General features: G+C 43.1%; 1 protein-coding gene across 5 annotated transcripts in view; it reads right to left on the bottom strand.

Annotated features, from left to right (window-relative positions):
* Positions 1 to 23,303, bottom strand: part of FANCC (FA complementation group C) — a 75,794-nt gene that overhangs the window by 30,286 nt on the left and 22,205 nt on the right. For 4 of the 5 annotated variants that reach the window (XM_077344585.1, XM_077344583.1, XM_077344586.1 and 1 more), the window contains exons 4-6: positions 20,455 to 20,549; positions 3,686 to 3,805; positions 332 to 396 (exon numbers count right to left, since the gene is read on the bottom strand). In XM_077344585.1, coding sequence (XP_077200700.1) covers positions 332 to 396; positions 3,686 to 3,805; positions 20,455 to 20,549 — 280 coding nt within the window. The remainder of the gene's footprint in view (positions 1 to 331; positions 397 to 3,685; positions 3,806 to 20,454; positions 20,550 to 23,303) is intronic. The other variant, XM_077344587.1, reaches the window with a different exon arrangement.

Here is a 23,303-nt window from a genome sequence, read left to right as displayed (position 1 = left end):
TCAAATTAGCTGTTTCCAGCCCTACAACCAATCAACTCAGGGCCTCTCCCAGCACCCTCAGAAAGAAGGGAGATGCTGTTGTCCCTCCTGCTGGGTCATGGGGCTGCTTCCAGTTCATTGACCCAGCTGACGAGGGCCACTCGCCTCCCTCATGCCTCAGACAGACAAAGACAAGCCTTCTTTTATTGGGTGGGCCACAGGGCTGCTTCTGTTACAAAAGAGGGTCATGTTAAATTCAGAGTTATCTGGTTTTGCATACAGTTTTCCTTAAAAGGGGAAAAGTCATTTTATATTTAAGGACATCTTCCTTTTAGGAAAAAACAATACCTACCTTTGTTGATTATTAAATCTGTTAAACCAGTTTCTGCTGAGTTCTGTCACTAATGATGAGATGACCTGTTAAAAGAAGTTAATTAAATAGTAAAAATATAGGCACTGAAGAGAGATTAGGATACTTTTTCACTTTTTGACTTTCATTTCCAAGTGGATTAGATAATCTATTTATAGAATTTAAGAAGTATACAGTTTTGACAATAAATCTTGAACCAAAAATAATGGCTTGGCCCCAATCAACCACAAGTGCAGTGAGCTCATAGGAAAGGATCTTTGCCACCTTCCCCTTCATACAGCAGCCTCATGCCCAAGGCCACACCTGGGTTTGGGGACATTCAGGAACAATGTGGGATGCAGAGATTTGTGCCATTACCACGTGCAGGACTGTAAACTGTAGAGGCTTCAGCGTGGAGAGAACACTGTTGGACTCAGAAGACTGTTGGGCCATTGAGATCAGTTTGTTTGTAGCCTTGTTGACTACTATACCAGTTGCTTGATTAGCTTGTCGATGCCCCTCCAAGCTCACTGGTTTCACACAAACACCTTGGAGAGCCCATATAAGGCCAGTTATCCAGCAGCTGCATTGACTCCCAATTGAAGTCTGGATTTGGTTCAAGGTCCTGGTCTTGACCTTCAAGACCATATGCAGTCCAGGCTCTGCTTATCTGAGGGACCCCCTATATCAATATGTTCCCCAGAGAGCACTGCGATGGGCCACTGCCAACAGGCTGAGGATCCCCAACCCCAAGGAAATACGCTTGACCTTGATCAGGGCTTTTATGGCCACTGCTTGGTGAAATGAGCTTCCAGAGGAGATCAGGATCCTGAGGCAGTCCAAGGTTTAGGCAACCAAGTTCCAACTCAGTTAGTTGCTGATTTTAACTGGGGGCATTTCTGCACATCAGTAAAAATAGCATTATGCCAGCTGAATGGCATAAACGCTAAATATTATCATGCCTACCAGCCCCTCCTCACTTTTTTGCTGTCTCGCTCTTGTCTGCCACCTTTTCACGTGTCTCACCCTCCACAATTGCTGCTGGAATACGTTTTACAAGTGATTCTCTTCTGCCTGCCAATCAATCCAGGCAGCCAATCCCCTTTCTCCATGTTTTAAAGGTCCCGCAATGCCCAGTAATTTTGTTTAAAATCATACTTCTCCATTTAAATGTCTATGCATCTAATCATCTAACCAGTCCATAGATCCAGAAAGTGAGTTCACTCAAGCAGACTACAAATTCAGAATCAAACCTGCTGGAGATAACAGAAGCCAGGCTTCCTAGGGGGAAAAGTGTGTCCATCTGTCTCCCCCCTCGTGCAAATTCAGACGAACGGGATCTGCCACCCTCCTCCTCCAAGCCAAGCTTAAATGGTTTTAAAGTTTCACTGAATATCTTTAAACCACCCGTGGCGCCACGGGCGCCACGGACTAAATAATTCGTTAAGGGCACTTGAGGTGGGATTTGTCCGTGATGAGGAAGGGTCCGGGTTGGACCCTTCCTCAGGACAGACAATCGGAGGGACCAATCGGCAGGCGCGAAGCGCCTGCCAATTGGTCCCTCTGATTCCCAGGCCCAGCAACTGCGAGCCGCGCACAGCGCGGCTCGCAGTTGCTCCTGGCCTGACGCGGCGAGAGGCGCGAAGCGCCTCTCGCCGTGTCAGCCAGCTACCGGAGGGAGCCCCCGGCAGCCGCGCAGAGCGCGGCTGCCGGGGGCCCCCTGCCCGGCGGCCTGACGCCCGGCGGCCCAGCGGCCTTCCGGAGCCTCCCTGCCCTCCTGGCTGCAGAAGAAAACAAAGAAGAACAAAAGAAAACTTGGAGGAGCAACTGAAAGAAAAAAAAAAGCAGCTGAAAAGCCCCCAAGAACCACATGAGAAGCCGCCGAGGAGCGCCCCTCCTCCGACGCATGCACACAGCGCGCCTGCCGGGGCCTCCCTGCCCTCCTGGCTGCAGAAGAAAACAAACCTCTGAGTAGCCACGGAGAGAGAAAAAAAAAACCAGCCGAAAAACCCCGATGAGCCGCCCTCCTGGCTGAAGAACAAAACTTGGAGGAGGAACTGAAAGAAAAAAACAAAGCAGCTGGAAAGCCCCCAAGAACCGCATGAGAAGCCGCCGAGGAGCGCCTCTCCTCCGACGCGTGCGCACGGCGCGCCTTCCAGGGCCTCCCTGCCCTCCTGGCTGCAGAAGAAAAAAAACCTCTGAGTAGTCACGGAGAGAGAAAAAAAAAACCAGCCGAAAAACCCCGACGAGCTGCATCAGAAGCCGCCAAGGAGCGCCCCTCCTCCAACGCGTGCGCACAGCGCGCCTTCCGGGGCCTCCCTGCCCTCCTGGCTGAAGAACAAAAGAAAACTTGGAGGAGGAACTGAAAGAAAAAAACAAAGCAGCCGAAAAGCCCCCAAGAACCGCATGAGAAGCCGCCAAGGAGCGCCCCTCCTCTGACGCGTGCGCACAGCGCGCGTTCCGGGGACTCCCTGCCCTCCTGGCTGCAGAAGAAAAAAAACCTTTGAGGAGCCACCGAAAGAAAGAAAAAAAAAACCACCGACAAGCGCCACCGAGCCGCGTCAGCAGCCGCCGAGGAGCACCCGTGAAGAGCTGCGGAGGCGCCGCCAGCCTCCTCTTACAGGTAGCTTCAGCCCCTCGCCTGCGCCTCGCTCTGTCCCCGCTTGCTAGAGCCCATTGTCTTCTTTATACAATGGGCTTTTTTTACTAGTTGTTTGATAATACAATGATAATAATTGTTATTTTATTTGTATAGCCCGGCCTTCCGGGTTGTATATTATTGAAGGCTGTACACTGTCCCAAGACAACTAGCTTGAAAAGACAGTATAGAAGCTGAAGAAATAAATAAAATGACTCTTGGAACTTGTTGCCAAAACCTTGGACTGCCTCAGCACTTTGTTCCTGCTATGTGTTACCTGACACTGGATTTGACTTTGGACCATGATCTAGATCCATTAATGAGGGACTGTGTTGTCGCAGGGACTAGCCTTTAGCCCAGTGAACAGGACACCTTCTAAAAGTTTAATGTTATTTTTATATGGCATAAACAGGTAGGCCCTTGTCTGGAATACTGACATTCTTTCTACAGGCTGTTCCTAGAGAGGCAGGGAAATCTGTAGAAGTATGGGTTACAACTATATTAATTCAGTTCTGAAATGCAGCACCAAGTTGGAAATTCACCTGAACTTTCACCCAAATTACTATTTCAAGAGAGGCAGACAGCTGGAGCAACTCTGAAGCCCCAACATGGAGTCGGAGATGACAGAAAAGCTGCTAACACCACAACAAGTAACATTTGGGATCTTTGGCATAGCCCATCATTCTTACAGGTCATGGCCAGTTGTATGTATTACTTACATTCTCAACAAGCTTTAGATAATAATCTGAAGATGTCAACCCAAGAGTTGCAATGAACTTGTTAATATCACTGTCGTGATGTCCCAATCCAGAAAGTGAGAGGAGATGGCACAATGAGATCTTAAAGAAAATCAATAAGAAATAGTATCTGGTTGGATTTGTATCATTGCCTCCTAAAACAACTTCTACTTTTTTATAGACATAATTGTAGAAGCATCAGGTAAACAGATGTGGTGACAAGAGATTACATATAAATTTAAGTACAATTTAGAATCTGTACCCATTATCACCTTACATTATGCCACCAAGAGGAGTAGCAGATCTTGACTTGACCATAAGTGATATCCAGGATCTGATGTAAATGATGAACCATTTTTCATCAATGAGTCCACTTGATAACAAAATCCTAAATTGTAAGGGAGACTCAGGAGCATCAGATACCCTTAGAAAACTTATGTATTTAAAAATCACTATAATACATGATCAGCAAAATGACTCTCAGTAACTCATGACACAAACCAGCTCAGGATGATAGCTAAATAGCAGTAAAGGAAAGCATGAGTTTAAAAATTATATTGCTAGGGTGTCTGTTTGGATAAAATGATTCCTTTCCACTAAACAAAAGTGGCTTCCTCTAACAAAACAAGGCTCAAAACATATCAAAAAAGTTAAGTATTCTGAGACAACATGTCCCCTTTGTATGACACAATGCAATTGTATGATGTAATAAAGTGACCATTTGTACACCATAAGACACATTGCATTTGGGAGGCATATTAGAGGAACCGGTAAGGTAAAAGTTTAAAAGGAAGGACTACAATGATCCTAGTTGTGTGTTTTCTCTGTTTCTCATAAAATCTTACTCAGGCCTGGACTACCCTTTCCAGTAGTCCCTATTCCATCTTGATCCTCTAACCCAGTGGTCCCCAACCCCCGGTCTGGGGACCGGGACCGGTCTGTAGATCAGTCGGTACTGGGCCGAAGCTCCTCCTTGTCCTCCTCCCTGACTGCTGCCTTGGGGGCTACCCTGCCACTTTGCCGCCGACTCACCTTTGGTGCTCTCCAGTGGCCGCCATGGCTGGGGCTCCCCCGCTGCTGGCAGTGGGCAACGGGAAGTCAGGGGCGCCGGTAGGAAAGCAAGTGGAGCAGGGGCTCAGGCGGCAGCAACGTTCCTCAGCAAAATACTAGCCCCCCCCCTCCCGGGCCTCAGTAAAATTGTCAAGCATTGACCGGTCCCCGGTGACAAAAATGTTGGGGACCACTGCTCTAACCCCTCCTAGTTCCATGAGACCACCAGTTCCACAGCCTGCAGTCTTTCCAGCCAGCACAGCCTACCTTTCCACCCAGCTTATGGTGCCCAAGGCAGCAAGCAATCAAAAACATTAAATCAACCTTGTCAACCATTTTTTGGTGGGAAATGCAAATCAACCTTTTGAAACCATTATAAACAACAGCTGAAAAATAACCATGAACACAACTAAAATATATACACACGGAGCACAAGCCGTGCCAGCTATGTCGATCTGCCTACATGTTCTTCTGGCTCAGAGCTTTACAGTTTGATTTTTAACATCGTAAGTCCAAATGACAACCCATAGTTATTACAGAAATGAAAATTTTAAAATTATCTGTTGTTTCAAATATATAAAGTGGTATGTTTTTATTTAATTTATTTATTATATTTCTATACCACTGCTCCCAGCATTGCTGGCTCGCAGCGGTTCACAATAAAACATATCAAAACATACAGATCAATATCATAAAACCCCCATAATATCATAAAAACTAACACCCCCCCCAAAAAATCTTAACAGTTAAGAATGATTGTTAGAATACATAAACTCTTCCACCAATGTCTCAGGCAGTTGTAGCCAGTAAATTATATACTATAACGATTGGTGATGGAAAACCATCCAGCTGTATACTGTTGCCTTGTCTATTTAACTTGTATGCGGAGCACATCATGAGAAAGGCAGGATTAGAGGAGTCACAAATTGGGATCAAGATTGCAGGGAGAAATATCAACAGATATGCAGATGATACCACTCTAATGGCAGAAAGTGAAGAGGAACTAAAGAGCCTGTTGATGCGGATGAAGGAGGAGAGTGCAAAAGTTGGCTTGAAACTCAACATCAAGAAAACAAAGTTCATGGCAACCAGCCCTCTCAATTCCTGGAAAATAGATGGGGAAGAAATGGAGATAGTGACAGATTTTATTTTCCTGGGCTCCAAGATCACTGCAGATGGGGACTGCAGCTTGTTCCTGGGGAGGAAACTATGGCAAATCTAGACAGCATCCTAAAAAGCAGAGACATCACCCTGCCAACAAAACTGCGTCTAGTCAAGGCTATAGTCTTCCCAGTTGCAATGTATGGTTGTGAAAGTTGGACCATAAGGAAGGCCGAGTGTCAAAGAATAGAGGCTTTTGAAATCTAGTGCTGGAGAAGACTCTTGCGAGTCCCTTGGACTGCAAGGCGAACAAACCGGTCAGACCTAGAGATCAGCCCTGACTGCTCCTTAGAAGACCTGATCCTGAAGATGAAGCTCAAATACTTTGGCCACCTCATGAGAAGGAAGGATTCCTTGGAGAAGAGCCTAATGCTGGGAGCGATCAAGGGCAAAAGAAGAAGGGGACGACAGAGAATGAGGTGGCTGGATAGAGTCACTGAAGCAGTAGGTGCAAACTTAAATGGACTCCAGGGAAAGGTAGAGGACAGGAAGACCTGGAGGATCATTGTCCATGGGGTCGCGATGGACCCCATGGACAGAACTTCGCACCTAACTTCGCAGAACTTCGGACAGAACTTCGCACCTAACAACAACAACATGGAAAACCAGGGGGTGGATCACCCACTGGTTCCGGACTAAGCCTAATACCTAGTCCAGGAACCTGGGGGAGGGGGAAGAGCCGTTCTCAAAACCCTGGAGCTTTCATCTGGCCTCATCCAGTGCAGCTGTCTCAGCAGTGGCCAGAAATGGGTCCTCCAAGATGACTTAGTGAGGACCCGTGCAGCCTCATTCTGTACCAGCTGCAGTTTCCGGGTCAAGAACAAGGGTAGGCCCACGTAGAACAAGTTACAGAAATCTAGCCTGGAAGTGGCTGTTGCATGGATCAGTGTAGCCAGGTGTTCCAAGGACAGGTAGGGTGCTAGTAGCCTCACCTGGCGCAGATGGAAAAACACCATCTGGGCTACCTTCATGATCTGAGCCTCCATAGATAGTGAGGAATCAAAGATTATCCCCAAATTCCTGGCTGACGGTGCAGATGTCAGTTGCACTCCATCCAGCCACGGGAGTTGCGCTTCTTGATACTGCCCTCTTCTTCCCAGCTACAGAACCTCCATTTTGGAGGGGTTGAGTTTCAGGTGACTCATCCTGACCCACGCAGTCACTGCTTCCAAACAACTGGAGAATGTTTCTGGGGGGAGATCCGGCTGTTCGGCCATCCACTAGGAGATAGAGCTGGGTGTTATCTGCATACTGATGACACCCCAGCCCATAACTCCAGACCAACTGGGCTAGAGGGCACATGTAGATGTTAAAAAGTGTAGGGGAGAGTATTGCCCCCTGCGGCACCGCACACGGGATTTCAAAGTGGTCTGACACCTCTTCTCCTACCGCAACCCTCTGTGACCTGCTGTTAAGAAAGGAGGTCATGCGCTTTAAGGCTGTTCCCCCATCCCTGTGTCAGAGGCGGTAGGCCAAGAGCTTGTGATCAACCACATCAAATTTGGCCAATAGATCTAAACATGAGCATGGCCGATCCGCCTCGATCCAGCTGGTGCCAGAGATAATCCATCAAGGTGACCAGCACAGTCTCTACCCCATGGCCAGGACAGAAGCCAGACTGGTAGGGATCCAGGGCCAAAGTTTCCTCCAAAAACACCACGAGCATTTGATGCAACCAAAGAGATCTCTACTATACAATTTATTCATGTCTGCTTTTAGAATAATCTAGTCTAAATGTCTGTAAATATTTTTACTGGCAGCCAACAGAGCATTGAAGCAATGGTTCAGGAATAAAAATATACCCAGTGCTAGTATACACAGTATACACAGCATGCTAGTGATAAAGAAATTACAGAATTAGTAGCCGAATTCTTGGCTGCTGTGATACAAAAGGATAATCAGCTAAGCAAGAAATACATAATTCTAGACCATGGGCATTTATACTTGGTGTAAATTACTGAATACTGAGTATTCTATGGAGAAATATATAATTGGTTATTACTTATTTTACTTCATTTATTTGTTTTATCTTAGACTATGTAATCATTATTAATTACTAATTAATTATTAATTATTTCTATATAGACATCTTTATATGCCATTAAAGGCTTCCTGAATTTGAATTTGATAAAGAATATATTAAATAACTACACAAATATAAAATAAAAAGCCTCACCCCAAATTCTTACTTCCTACTTTTTCTTTGCTGGAGTACTACACAGAAAAACCAGTGCTTTCATAGTCCTACTTCCAACAAAAGTTGTTCTGATCTCAATCTACAGAAAGCTGTTATATTGCCATCTAGTGGCTCATATGCTAAAACTGACAGCAATTGATATTTTGCTGAGAATTCTCAGCATAAGGAAACCAGAAACAAGTTAAAATAACTTCATCTATCTACAAGATTTATTTATAATTTCCCTCCTCTATTCCCTGTAATTATTCTAGAAGGCGTTAAGCTTTAAAGCTGTTCTTGTTCTCTCACTAGCCAAATTCAAGATTTCACAGATGGTTCCTTTCAGCTATAATCCAACACACTAGCTACTGTGTAGTCCAATCACTTGCAGCAGACTTCAAGGCCATGACTCAGCCACTGTCTTGGAGGCTGATGAGGCCTTTCCACTACAACAAATTCCTGACTTCAGAAGCATGGCTAGGGTAACTTCAGGCAATGAAAGACAAATCTCCACATTTTGAACTTCAGGCTACGGTCACAAGCATCAGAGTTCCCTTTATTGTACCTGTTAAACATCACAGGGGCCAAGAGTGCAGAGAAAAGGAGAAAACTGTATATAAAAGTCTGAACTATATACAAAGAAACAGTGACTACATAAAGAAAAACAATGAGTGATACAGATCTTTCAAGAAAACAGCAGTGCATAACAGGGGAGACTCAGAGAAATCTAGAGATGCTGTAGCAGAAAATGAAAATTAAACTGAACTTAGACTGAGCATGCACAGTCTAAACTGCGCCTCTTAAATAAAAACCTTGAAGCACTGCTGAAAGTTTCTCAGGATATTGTTTTGATGAGAATGGAAGAGCTACTCCTGATGCTAAGCTTATCACAGATGCATCCAACAACAAAACTTTCTGAATCTTAGGAGGAAAACAATCTTTTAGCCTGACCAGCATGCAAACAGTTCCTGAAATGTTAAACAATAAAGCATAAAAATTCTACTGGTCTTTGAAGAAATCCTTTCCACTACAAAACAAACAGAAATCTGGGGAATTATAGCTGTTAAGTAACTGAGAGGGAAACCTGCTCATTTACAGACTGTCTCAACACACTTTGTTTATGTAGCCTATTCTATGAGTAGGATGCTGACATAATACAGCTCACTGATTTTCCACGCGCTGATCCAATCATAACAAAGTCTACAGATCCTAACTTTGCTTACAGGACTTCTATGCTTATTCATTAGACTACCAAGGGGAGGATTTAAAATCATTTTTCTACAAACCAACATGCATTTAAAATTCCACTTTTAGAATGCACAAAAATAACTTAATAGTATTTACCACATTATCTAGAAAATAAAGTTCCAACAGGATATTTGCATAAGTATATATACCCATTACAATCTGTGTTCAGGTCTGGGTTTGAGAGAGACAACCTTGGTCACCCTGACTTAACAATCTTCATTGGGACAGCACATCCCTACTGATTCCCCTGCATCTTTTAGTGGCTTTCAATACAGTTGAGCAAGGTGTCCTTCTGCACAGTCTGGCTGAAGTGTGGGTGGGTGGCACCAAGCTGCTGTGGTTCTGTTCCTTCTTGGCTGACTGATTCCAGAAGACGGTGCTGAGATACTGCTGCTCAGCCTGGAACCATTTGTACTGTAAAGCCCTATCTTGTCTCCCATGATATGGGATACAGGAAATGCCTGTAGTGCCGCCAAAATGTGGCTAACCCCCAGCATGGTGTAGGGGTTAAAGGCAGCAGCTTCTAATCTGACACGCCGGGTTTGGTTTCCCGCTTCTCCACATGCAGCCAGCTGGGTGACCCTGAGCTTGACACAACCTTGATAATGCTGTTCTGATCCAGCAATCCTATCAGAAGCCTGTCAGCCTCATCTACCTTGCAGAGCGTCTGTTCTGGGGAAAGAAAGGGAAGGCAACTGTAAGCCGCTTTGCAACCCCTTGGACAGTGAAAAGTGGAGTATAAAAACCAACTCTTACAATCAGTTGCCTCAGGCGATCTGTGGAAGTCCTTAACGGATGCCTGGAGAAAACAATGGGATAGATAAATATACTGACACTCAGCCCAGACAAGACTGTTGCCGATGGCAAATCTACTCAAGGACTGAAGAGTTTGCTTGTTCTGGAGGGGGCTGCACTCCCCCAAAGGAAAAGATTTGCTGCTGGATCTTGACCTACAGATGGTGGCTCAGGTTTCTTCTGTAGCACCTAGCACTTTCTACCAGCTTCAACCAATGTGCCTGTTATGACCCTTCCTCAAAAAGCATGATTTGGTCAGTGATCCATGTTTTGATCACACCCAAGTCAGATAAATGTACTTTTTATGGGTCTGACTGTTAAGACTGTTCAGAAACTTCAGTTGGTCCCAAATGTGATGGCTAAATTATTGACAAAGACCAGACAGAGGGATCTGAAAGATCTGCATTGGCCACCTATGTTTCTGAATACAATTCAGAGTGTTGGTTCATACTTTAAAAGCCCTAAAAGTTTTAGGAACAGGAGACTGTTTAATGACAGGTTATTACAACACTCAGGACATTGGCTTCTGATCTCACTACACATGTTAACATCATTCAGTTCTCGCATCTGTTATAAACTCCTTTTATTATACAGAATGATAATTTACTGCTATTCACACATCTTACCTATCACTTTCATCCAGTCTTAGCAATATTTACTGTTGAATTACTTATGCACTGTGATTCTTATAGTCTCTTCCTGGCAACACCTTCCCCACCTTTGACCTATATGTAACAGTTGGTAACTTCAGTTTCAATGTATCTGAAGTAGTGTGTATGCACATAAAGTTTATACCCAGAATAAAACATTCTGTCTTAAAGATGCTACTGGATTCTCCCTTTCTTTCCAAGATTGTTACTATCTGCATGCACAACCTTTCAGCAACCCATTATGCACGGTGGCAGCTACATTGGGCTGCCACCGTGCCTTTGTGCCCCGCCGTCCCCGTGTAAGCATGGGGGCGGAGCTCCCCCGCTGCATCCTGGCTGCCCCAGTACAACGGCCCCACACACACAATGCAGGGCCAGGAGTGCTTTGAAGCGGCAGGGATCGGGGGCATGGAGCCCACACTGCACAACTTTGTGGCTGGAAACTGACTATTCCATCCAGAAGTGTCCATTTCACTTGTTTGCTTTTTATTTCCAAGTTTAGAAGATTAGATAAATTAGATTTAGGATTGCTGGAGAGATGCTGCTGTGCCAGATGTGTGCTGGCTTGGTCTTCTTTATGTACCCTAGTAGTGACCTTGGAGTGTGGAGCAGAGTGAGAAGGTCCTTGCATAGGCTTTATTAAAAATGTGTCCATGATTAAAGGCCCAATAGGAATCAGATTTGAATCTGTGGAGCAGCAAGGGACGTCCCTGCAAGGACAAACCTGATCCTTGACCTGCTCATGACACTGAGTTTCTGAAACATCCTCTGACCTTGTTTATATTGAAACTTGGAAAGACACTATAACTTGACACCAGAAGCCTGTTCCGGCAGCAGCCTGCCTCAGAACACCCTATTCATTAATGATCTCAAGAACATCCTATCATTAACAGTTTCTTTAAGAACCAAATGGCTGTATTTTATAGCATGTTATTAATAATTTGGATGACACTAAAGGACACTGTAGGTGAAGACACAGTAGACAGATGACTCACATATTGATTGTGGGATATAACAATGCCCATGTTCAGAACTGTCATATAGTTAGAGTAGATTCAGGTGGGTATCTGTGTCAGTCTAAAGCAGTAGAACAAAGTTCAAAGTGGAACTTTTTAAGACCATCAAAATGTGCAAGGGGTATAGACAACTTTCGTGTACAGGGTGTCTGTCTACATGTCACACAAAATTCAGCTTTCTATCTAATATATGAATAATTATTCTGAGGTAACTTCATGCTTCCCCCTCTCCCATTTTTTGAGGAAGATATGTACCATATTTGGACCATTTACAAAGCAGGATTTCTTGAACTGTATGCGTATTTGAACTTTCCAGGTCATATATAAGTACCATTGCAATTTTGATAATGTGTTAGAAGTAAATTAGGTACAAGCAAAGTTTTTTTTAATATACACTAATCAAAGTCAAACTCAGTTTATTAGCATGTATCCATAAGCCATCACAAATATACACTAATCAATTTAGTTCTCATTCAAGCATGTGTAAAGAAACAGATTCCATAATACAACATGCTATCCTCTTATGCCAGTCTTTCTCACCTTTTTTACTGTTGAGAAATCCCTGAAACGATTTTAAGGCTTCAAGAAACACCAGAAGTGGCATAACCGTGCAGAATATGGTTGAGAAAGATAGCTGTGTACATGTCCACCTGGGGCACCTCCATTTCCTACCCCCTCCAGGCCCATCACTGGCCATTTTGGGAGGGGGGTGAGTCGACATGAGCATATATGATCCTAGCACACTATTCATGTTTAACAAATGTTAAAAATATATAAAATATTAATTAATTCCCACCCATTTGGAAAACCCTTCCAGGGCTGTCAAGCAAGCCCTGAGTTTCACAAAACTCTGTCTGACAAAGACTGCCTTATGCAATCACATTAGGACTACCTGCATATCTTAAGCTAAACTTTTTACACTAAAAACATTGAACTCTTCAACAGTTTACCATACTCATAGCATTATTGGTTGTGAACAAAATTTGTCACACGTAAACATATCCTAGAAGATATGTTGCACATGTTCATCCTTGAAGATATGTTGCACATGCTCATCCTTGAAGATACGATGCACATGCCCACATCAGGAACTATTTTATAATGCTACAGATTCTTACTTAAAGTTTTTGTCTGAAAAAGCATTTTAATGACTTCAAACAAAAAACCCTGAATTCTTTTGAGGGATCTTATAGGCATCCAATTTTTCTCTTCAAATAATTGAAAAAGTTCTTGGAAAAAAAGGATTGGGGTGTTTTTCCAGGCCTTCATATCTCTGTTCAAGACTAAACTCATTTTTCCTGGAAATGCTTACAGTACATGTGATTCATGTCATGTTTGTATTCTGGACATGTGGTTTGAATGAAACCTGGTATGTCATTCAATAGCTAGTGCCTTCTGCAGATCTCTCCCACAACTACCTCTGCTTGTGGCAGAGGCAGCAGAGCGAGGAGGAAGAGACAGAAAGAGTAGCATTTGTTAGCATCATCCACGCTTTTAAACTTCCCAAAGTCACCCAGCATCACCCTAAACAAGAACCAATATTACTTGGTGTTTGTGATAAACTTTAAAAGAACTGGCAATTACATAGTAAAATCACTTTTATTAAAACATACAATATATTCAGGTTTCTCCCTCCCAGATTTTCTTCAGTTTTTTCAAATGAACGATAAAAAACTATGAAGCATATTACACCAGTATCATTATATTAAAAAAATAAATCCTGGGTAAAAATTAGAGGCTGCAATCTTAAACATACTTATTTTTAAGCAATCCAAGTGAAAACAGACTTCTGCATTAACATGGACATTTTCCCTACACTTACCCAGCCGTTATGCCACTCAGTCCCTGATTTTTTGCTGCGGTATGTCTCTCCCTATCTTTTCCCACATCCACATAGCAGAGCCCTTGCCCCGCTCCCCCCCCATTTGCCCCCAGATTTGTGTCCACATGTGATACCTGAGGGACAGGAAGAGAAAACTTCCCACACTTTTTTAAATTTTATTTTTAGAGGTATTGTGAATTAACACAATAATAGTGTTTTAAAGTGTTTTTAAAAATACTCCCCATGGCGTTCCTACAGCTTCACCTTCTTGACCCAGAGTCAAGCTGTGGAGCCATGGAGGCATCCCCGCAGCTCTCCTGTGGCTCTACAGTGCAGCTCCAGGCCCCCGCAGATCCATCTCACTGACCTGTTATTATGAAATAACTCTTTCTAATACATTTTTTAAAATGGGGGAGAGGAAGGAGTGAGGTGGCATGGGGAAGTCCATGATCACCTACCACGCATCCCACCCTGCAGCAGCCTCATGCACTTTAAAAAATAAAGGGCTGGGGAGGTTGCAGGGGAAAAGGATGGAAGTGACTCTACAGGGGTGTGGGAACAATGGCGGCTGACTGGGGGAACCCTTACATTTCCCGCTTATGCATGGCCCAGCCCCAATTTACACCCCGCTGGATCCTGCAGCAAAAAAGAGAACAGGAGAAATCTCACTGTGGGACAACTGAGGGGGCAAGTCAGGACAGGCATGGGATCTCATTAAATGTTACAAAATCGAAGGTAATAAAATAATTTAGAAAAATAATTCAAATCAGACACAACATGTGAACCGTGTGAATAGCACATTAGAATAGAAAATATGTCTATGCATTAGAATAGTTTCAGCAATCATGCATTAAGCTGAATGGGAGTGAGAAAATTCTTTCTCTGACAAGACAATTTTATTTCAAAAAGTACTTATTTTTTCAAGTGCATGTCCTTCATAATTATTGCTGACAAAACCAAGGATCCTAAAATCAAGAGGAAACCACCTATCAGAGAAGTTTTCATAATGAAAACTCTAGTAGAATGCTATTTACATAATTACGGTTACAATTAATGTTACAAGGGCAAGGATTGACTGAAACACTGCAGCACTATGACCACCCACATTATAAGGGGCACTATGATTAAAGTGGGCTCCATGCTCCAATAATTGCCAAGACAGACTGCTCCATGTTGTAATTACATTTGCAGTCTTCTTTTAATTACTTTCCCATGCTGCAGCAAGTCCCATTGCATTGTCCAACTTGAAAAGCTCTGAGTTTCATAAGGTTTCTAAAAATCTCTACAAACTCTTATAAAACCTGAATCTCTGATTATTACCCTTTGTACAAAAACTGAACTAAAATTTTGTATGGTTAACATCATAACACCTAACAATTAACACAAAAAAGTTTGAGTTCAGTAGCCCCATTAAGACCAACAAAATTTTATTCAAGGTATAACTTTTGTGTTTATGCACACTTATTCAGATAACAAAATATAACATAATCAACATTACTTGTCTGACTTTGAACAAATTAACAACATTTAAACTGCCAAAGGAAAACAAAACCCCAAAGCCATATGACATTTTGGAATAATTATGGGGAGCAACCCCCCACACACACACACACTATCGACATATCTAATTGTCAATATGGCGCCATCTGTAGACATTTACATCTGGAGACTGGAATAATGAAAAACAAAACAGAACTTTCTACAAATCTGAGAAAAGTCCCCTAGTTTGTAGAACAATCTGAAAAAAGAAAAACACTAGGAATTAACCTCCTCCAAAAAGAATGATAGAAATAGCACCTGTACCTTTAAAAAGTAAATCTGCACAGTAGAACTAGAAGTGATTTTTCTACAAACATGAAGAAATCCAACCTGCATATCTGAAGGACCACCTCTCTGACCACCTCTCTCAATATGTTCCTTGGAGAACACTGTGCTCTGCTAACACCAATTTCTTGATGATCCCTAGCCCTAAAGACATCCACCTGGGTCTCAACCAGAGCCAGAACCTTTCTTGCCCTGGCTCCAGACTGGTAGAATGGGTTGCTAGATGAGAACTGTCAAAATTCTGCAGCGCACTTCTGCCAGGCTTATGGTTGAGGTCACGGTGGCCTAAAATCATATGGGTCTCCCATGTTTCGCTGATTAAGGTTTGTGACTGATATGGTAGCACTGGTGGAGGAACAGAATCAGCTTGTACCTTCCTCTCGTATGTGTCTATATTATTTTCCAACACAAGAAGGATCCCTTGGATGTGTTTCCCAATCCTATATCTTACAAACCTAAAATGCCAGCTTTCATTCCCTTGCCTACACCAGCCACTGAATGTGTCTAACTGGGACTCTGGGTAAGATGTACTGGTCTGAACTGACAATTAGAAGAAAATAGGTATTTGATTTTTATAAACAAATGCAGTCCCCCAAAGCAGTGGTCCCCAACCTTTTTATCACCGGGGACCACTCAACGCCGGGGACCACTCACCGGGGACCACTCAATGCCTTTTACTGAGGCCCGGTGGAGGGGGTAGTTTACTCCTCTACTCTCAACCACTCCCCTAACACTCTCTGATCGCTATGGTAATGTTTAAACATCCCTTCAAAATAAGATACAGACACGCCACAACAATGAACATAAGGAACATTTTATTTTCATGGAAATTTTAACTCATGACAATGACAAATCAATGGGAACCCTGAGCTTGTTTCTCTGCAACGAGATCTGGAAGTGATGGGAGACAATGACACCCGAAGTGTGTTGTAAGGGGCCGGGGGGGGGGAATGAAGTAAAGGTCTGGAGGAGGGGGTGGAGAAGGCGTCCTTCGGGGCCCACCTCCAATTAATCGAAGGACCACATGTGGTCCGTGGCCCACAGGTTGGGGATCGCTACCCCAAAGGATAAATCAGTTTAAAATTTCTGTTTATACCTCTGCCTGTGTAATATCTTTACTATAAAGGTAAAGGTATCCCCTGTGCAAGCACCGGGTCATGTCTGATCCTTGGGGTGACGCCCTCTAGCGTTTTCATGGCAGACTCAATAGAGGGTGGCCTTGCCAGTGCCTTCATTACCGTTTACCCCCCAGCAAACTGGATGCTCATTTTACCGACCTCGGAAGGATGGAAGACTGAGTCAACCTTGAGCCGACTGCTGGGATTGAACTCCCAGCCTCATGGGCAGAGCTTTCAGACTGCATGTCTGCTGCATTACCACTCTGTGCCACAAGAGGCTCTCATCTTTACTATAACAGGCACCTAATAACAGATGGCTGATATTTGATATGCAAAACTCCTGCAGAAGAAACTCTGTCAACCTTGTTCAGATTCAGATGACAAAGATTTGGCTGCTAAACTACTCGTAAGGATGTGCATAGACATCAGTGGTCTAAAATGCAACTATATGTCTTATCTAAACTTTAGTTTCATTAGCACTGTTCCAAAAGCTGATAACCAAGAGCTACTAGCTAATACTAACATAAAGCTATCAATGCTGATTTGACATTAGAAAACTGAGAACAATGAAACCATTACGAAACCAACTGAGTTCTTCCTGCAGAAATAAAAGAGAAGCAATTGTGTATTAAAATTTATTGCAGTTTAAATGCATGAAAACGATGACTGCCAAAAACCTATAGTCCAAAATTCATATGAATATATATTCCAGTATATTAGTCTACTGTTAAAATACTATGATTCTCTGGATAGCAATCCATATTGTGATGGCATGACACATGCTGTATGGCTTCAAAACACTCATTCAAGGTCAACTAGATGTCAACTAGTGTGGAAACTATATTACTTTCATTAATGTAGTGGTTTCACCAGGTCATGGTTGATTTCATGGGTTAGCAATTTATGAAATATTTCATCTTTCCTCACTACATCTGGCTAGAATATGAATAAAGGGACCTGGATTAAAAGTCTGCAGCTCCTTTAAGACCACTATAAACTTCTTGCAATTCTGGCAGCATGTATCACACCATTTAGCCAATCTGTAAATTGCCTATTTTCAAAGTTAAACTGAATGCTAAAGGCTTAAGGATTCATTTTGCACATTGGAAGGGAAGGTCAATAGCAGCAGGCAAGCTATCTTTTGGGCAGTTTGCATGCCAATATTGGCACACTAAAGGACTGCTGCCACACTTAGAGGGAACCTTATGTTCCCTCTAATCAGTATCCATGGGATACTGTCTGAAACAGGGAATTCGGGATTGTGATATGTCTTCTTTTCACCATTACTAATTGCCATTTATCTAATACTGATTAAAGATCCAATGGAGTTATGATAGCAACCATCTTGAAATTATTCAAGTACAAGTAATAGAGCCTATTGCTCCCTGAAAGGCAAACATGCATATCACAAATCGCTCATCTCTAGACTATGAAGATCAGCTCTTTAGGGGAAAATGGGTGTGGCCAACATTCAGGTGTGGCCTGGAGATCTCCTGGAATTAGAGCTCCTCTGTAGATTATAGACATCAGCTCTTTAGGGGAAAATGTGTGCTTTGGAGGGGGGGCTCTGAGGCATTGCACTAAGGTTTGGGGATGCCAAGCTCCAGGTGGGATCTAGGGATCCCCTGAAAGTACAGTTAATCTCCAGGCAACAGAGATGAGTCCCCCTTGAGAAAATAGCTGCTCTGGAGGGTGGACTCTGGGGCATTGCACTCATTGCTAGGGAGCAACAAATCTCTCTGGATCAGAATGGCATTCTCTCCCCCAGAAGCACAGCAGCCTCTGCTCACCAGCTCGTCCCAGCACACAGGTTTCTTCCCAGGGCTCACTTCTCTGCTGTTGCTGAAGTGCTTGACAGAATTAAGCAAGGACTGGGTCCAGTCTTCGGCCTGTTAGCCAAACCACCTTGAGTTGGGGAGGTCAATCCCCAACGATAGGAGCCCTAGGGGCTCAATGGCAGCCTACCTGGCATGAGCCTGGCAACAGCCTGGCCTTTGGCTCATGGCTGCTCAGGCCTCATGATGAACCAGAAGTCGTCATGGGCGGGGTCTTCACTCTTTTCCCCCGGGGGCTGAGCAATGCAGCAGCAGTGGCTCCAATGGACAGCCGAACTCACTTCTGGTGGGGCATGGGGAGCGGTGATTGTGTGGGCATCTTGACCTCCCAGGGAATGAGTGAAAGTGGGCACCAGCTGCCACTACCATGTCCAGCCTCCTTTGGTGATCCTTTCAGCTAAGGGGCTACCAGTGAGAATAGCATTGGGAGCCATGACGCAGCCTCATGTGGGCAGCCCTGCAAAGGTAGGTCACTCAGGGAGAGCAGCACAGTTGCACAGCCTTCTCTTGGCGTGAATATTTTTTCCCCACCAACAGGAAAAAGGCAGTCCAGGTTGGTCAGTGCTTGCTGGGAAGATCTCCCAGACTGTCTTTTATCCTATTGGTATAATACATCCCCACTCAGGGACAATAGCCTTCAGTTTTAAGGAGTGTTTTGTCAGGCCTGCAAACTGAGTTTTATTTGGTAGAGAGACAAGAGTGCCTGATGTCTGAGCAAGAATACTACAGCACTCAGGTAGACTGCTGTAATAGCACAAATGTAAAAGAATCCCAAGGTATCTACTATAACAGTGGTCCCCAACCTGCGGTCCTCGACCTGGTGCCGGACCGCGGTTCCCTCTCCCCGCCCCCCCTGCAGTAAAAAACTTCCCAGGCCGCAAGCTTGCGGCCCGGGAAGCTTCTTACTGCGGGGGGGGGGGAGAGGGAATCAGGGCTGCACCGCGCATCGCGCATGTGTGGCCCAGCCGTGCATGCACACATGCACGCCGCCGAAATTGCGCATGCACGAAAGTGCCGCGCATGCGCGATTTTGGCCGCGCTGCGCGCATGCGCGCTGCACGGGCGGGGCAGTTGCCCTGCCGGTCCCCAGCCGAAAAAAGGTTGGGGACCACTGTGCTATAAGACTCGAACAATAGTATGAAATTCAGGAAATTTTAAAGGTTAAAAATCTACCCATGATTTTAGGAATACAGGGAACCAACTTATGTTTTTTATGTCCCGGTACCAATAAAATTAAAATAACTACTTAATATACAATTATCAATTTATTACACTGATAAGTAATTCTACAGAACTAGAATCAGTATAGTTTTATAGCCTACTGAAGACCCTATATTGACAATACATAGTCCTAGAAAAGTTTCTAGCCCATAAGAAGATAACAATGAATTTAAACAAAAGATACTGAAGATGGTATTCCACATGAGCCCAAGTATCTTGCTAAATTGAGTAAATGCGTGAGACGTCTCTAAAATACAACTAAAAGCATCTATGTTAAATACGCTCTGGAATATGAAGCATTCAAGTAATCGTGGATTCATTTGACTTACATCTAACTAAATTCTTTAAAGCTGCACACAAATATTTTCTTTCACTGTCTCTGAATAAAACTTGGATACAATTAGACCCTACCAAGGCTAAAAAGATTAAACAAAAGAGCAAAATTATAGAGCATACATAATTGCTTTCAAAACAAACAATGGCATTCCTCCAAATTACATTATTTTCCCCCTAATTGAAAGTTTGCTTTTATAGCACTCTCTTGCTTGCTGATTTGTGGACTTTGTTCTTCACTAGAAATTGCCAGAGTTTAGGCTCTCTTGTATTAAGAGATATTAAAATCAGTCCAGTTTAAACACCATATCTTTTTATTGTTTAAAATGAAAGACAGCATAAATTGTGTTTTAATTAAAGTGGAACATATTTCAACACAATGTGAACTTACAGTGTCTCTAGACTGGTTTCTAAAAATGACACACTGTCTATGCTTTAGATGCTGCACCTTTAAATAATCAAGTTAATTTAAAGCAGTCAGGGCAAGGATTCATTTGCTTACTTGTATCCAGCTGTTGGCCTTCAATTCCACAGGGTTCTGTGGTTCACCACTGTACAGACAACATAAGCACCACATTAGAATCTTCTGGCATTCATCTATAGATAGCAAAGTAAATAAGAACTTTTTAAAAATAATCAAAGCAGAAACTTACAAATATAGCAATAGCAATCTTTTACTTACATTAATAAACAAAAGATCAAAGATAGCCTTTATTTAAATTTTTAGTATGATGAGATTTTAAAGTCACTCCATTAAGTGCATAAAGTAATAAATATTAATAAACCACAATCAGCATTATCATGATGCATAGTTTAGCACGCTTTAGTAGTCCAAACTGTTTATAACTATTTTTTACACTTTTCTTTCCCCTTCTTCCCTTATTAATGTATATACTAAAATATAGATAAAAGTATGAATTTTTACCAAAAAATCCAATCTTATTCTACTTCAAGTACATTAATGTTACAATTCTAAGAAAACCATTAAATAGTCCCAAGTAGGATTCAGAATAAATCTGTTAATCGGCATGACAAGTGGGATGCCTCCTCCCATCATTATAACAACTGAATTCCACATCTCTCATTAAATTCTGATATGGCACCAGTGAGGTTTGATAAGCAGAAAACTCAACCAGATCAAATTCCACAATTTTCCTACCCTTTCAGCTTTTCCTAGCAGAAAGAATGATGCATGGCATTCTGCAAATGCCACTAAATCATATATAAATACAAAAGGAATCACTTTCACATTTATATTTTCAACAGGACAGATTCAGGTGGGAAGCCATGGTGGTTAGAAGTAGAAGAACAAAGTTTGAGTCCAATGGCGCTTTTTAGAACAACAAATAAATATTTCTTCAAATAAATGAATGTTTTAAACTTTGTTCTGCTATTTTCAACAAGTTAAAACTACATTCGTGAAAAAAAAACATTCCAAAGCTTAGTTAATGCTTTGAAAGACACCTTTCTGAAGATTAAAAAAAAAACAACTAAGTCAAAAGTCGGAATCAGAAATCACAGTGTAAAGTAAATTAGCAAAGGCTAGAAATAGCATATTGAGGTCAACGCATCTTATTTTCATTATTTTTTGTTATATACAGCAGTTTCAACCCACCAAGTTTTCCCTCCCATAAACTCCCCTTTTTATCTAGATGAGGGATGGGCATGGACTGGGAAAAAACAGTTCAGTTCATGGCATAACCACAAACTGATCTACAGGCTATCAGAAAAATGTGTACAAAATGAACCCAGTCAGGACAACAATGACCCACACTCCAGCATGCTAGAGTCAACAAACTGGTAGGTCTTTGACTGACCCTGCCCTCCAAGCCTGGTGAGAATTAGATTTATGGGATCTGAATTACCCCCCCCCCACCCCCTCCCTGAAGATGCCTCCGTATTCTACTTCTTTCAATGGAGGGCAGAAGCTCAGCAGCTCAAGCAGGTTGGAGGTACAGCTGCTTTCACAGTCCACTTTAGACCCAAATCCAAACCAGCTGGATCGGAGTCACAAAGGACAGACAGATAGGGTGCAAAATTGTTTTGTACTGGGGGCCGGGAAACAGGACCCCATAGCTGGAAAAGGTTGGAGGCACCACTGCCTTCATTTCCATTTCTGAAATCCAAACCTGTGTGCAATAATGTATGTAGACCTGAGAGCTCCAAGCCCTGAGAAGAAAGTAGACACAATGACTTGAAAGCCCTGAGAATGAAGTAGACATGGTGGATCCTCACCCAAACCCCAATGCATGACCACTGAATGTCTATATGTGGTATAGTTGCAGCTTTCCATTGTTGCAGAATAAGACATGTTTTAATTTTTATTATGTACCGTATATACTCGCATATAAGCTGAGTTTTTCAGCCCTTTTTTAAGCTGAAATAGTCCCCCTCGGCTTATATGCAAGTATTAAAAAAAAAAAAAACAGCTTCCAGACAAGTCTGGAAAGTGGGGGTGGGAGATGTATACTCGCCTGAAGAAGCAAAGGCAGGAACAGCAGAGATGCAGCAAGCCTGGAAGGGAAAGAGCAGTCTCTGCCTCCCCCCACTCCCTGCCTTAATGAGGCTAGCACGAGGCTAGCACGTTGCAGGAAACTCTGCAGGAAGCTCTGAAGCCTCTGACCCAGAGGGAGAACAGAGAGCAGAAAGAGGAAACACCTCAAAGGAAGGAATAAAGGCAAGAGCGATCAGAGGGAAAGAGAAGGGAGAAGGAGGGTGGGAAGAAAAGGGGGAGGGGAAATCCTGCCCAAAACAGGGGGGAGGGGGGGAAAGGAGAAAAAGCCACTATCCAAACACCACCCTCGGCTTATACATGAGTCAATATGTTTTTCCAGCATTTTGTGGTGTAATTAGGTGCCTCGGCTTATATGTGGGTCGGCTTATATGTGAGTATATACGGGTATTTATGTATTTATTATATTTCTATAGCACCCTCCTGTAAGACTCAGGGTGGTTTTTACATAAAACACAGGGGAATACATTACAACCATAACCATAATAACAATAATCACAACAATAAAAGTAAGAACTAGCATTGATCAACAATAGCATAACAATTAGCAATGCAATAGAACTTTTCAAACAGAACCCGTGGGGGAGGGGACAATTGGGTTCAGGATGTGGAGGATGTCTGTGATGTCCGGGGGACCAGCTGAATGGTGGTAGGTCTGTCAGTGTTTATTATTATTAGTGTTTAAGTAGGCAGTAATTGATTTTCACACCATAATAGAAGATTAGCTAGTGATCCCTGCCCCAAAGAAGCAAATCAGATATCAACGAGTGCCAGAGCCTTCTCTGTCCTGGCCCCCATCTGGTAGAATGAGCTCCCTGATGAGATCAGGGCCCTGCCCA

Source organism: Paroedura picta, chromosome 7, assembly GCF_049243985.1.
Source record: "Paroedura picta isolate Pp20150507F chromosome 7, Ppicta_v3.0, whole genome shotgun sequence".
Taxonomy (NCBI): Eukaryota; Metazoa; Chordata; class Lepidosauria; order Squamata; family Gekkonidae; genus Paroedura; species Paroedura picta.
Note: the sequence above shows the minus strand (reverse complement) of the source record. Positions and strands in the feature narration are given on the sequence as shown.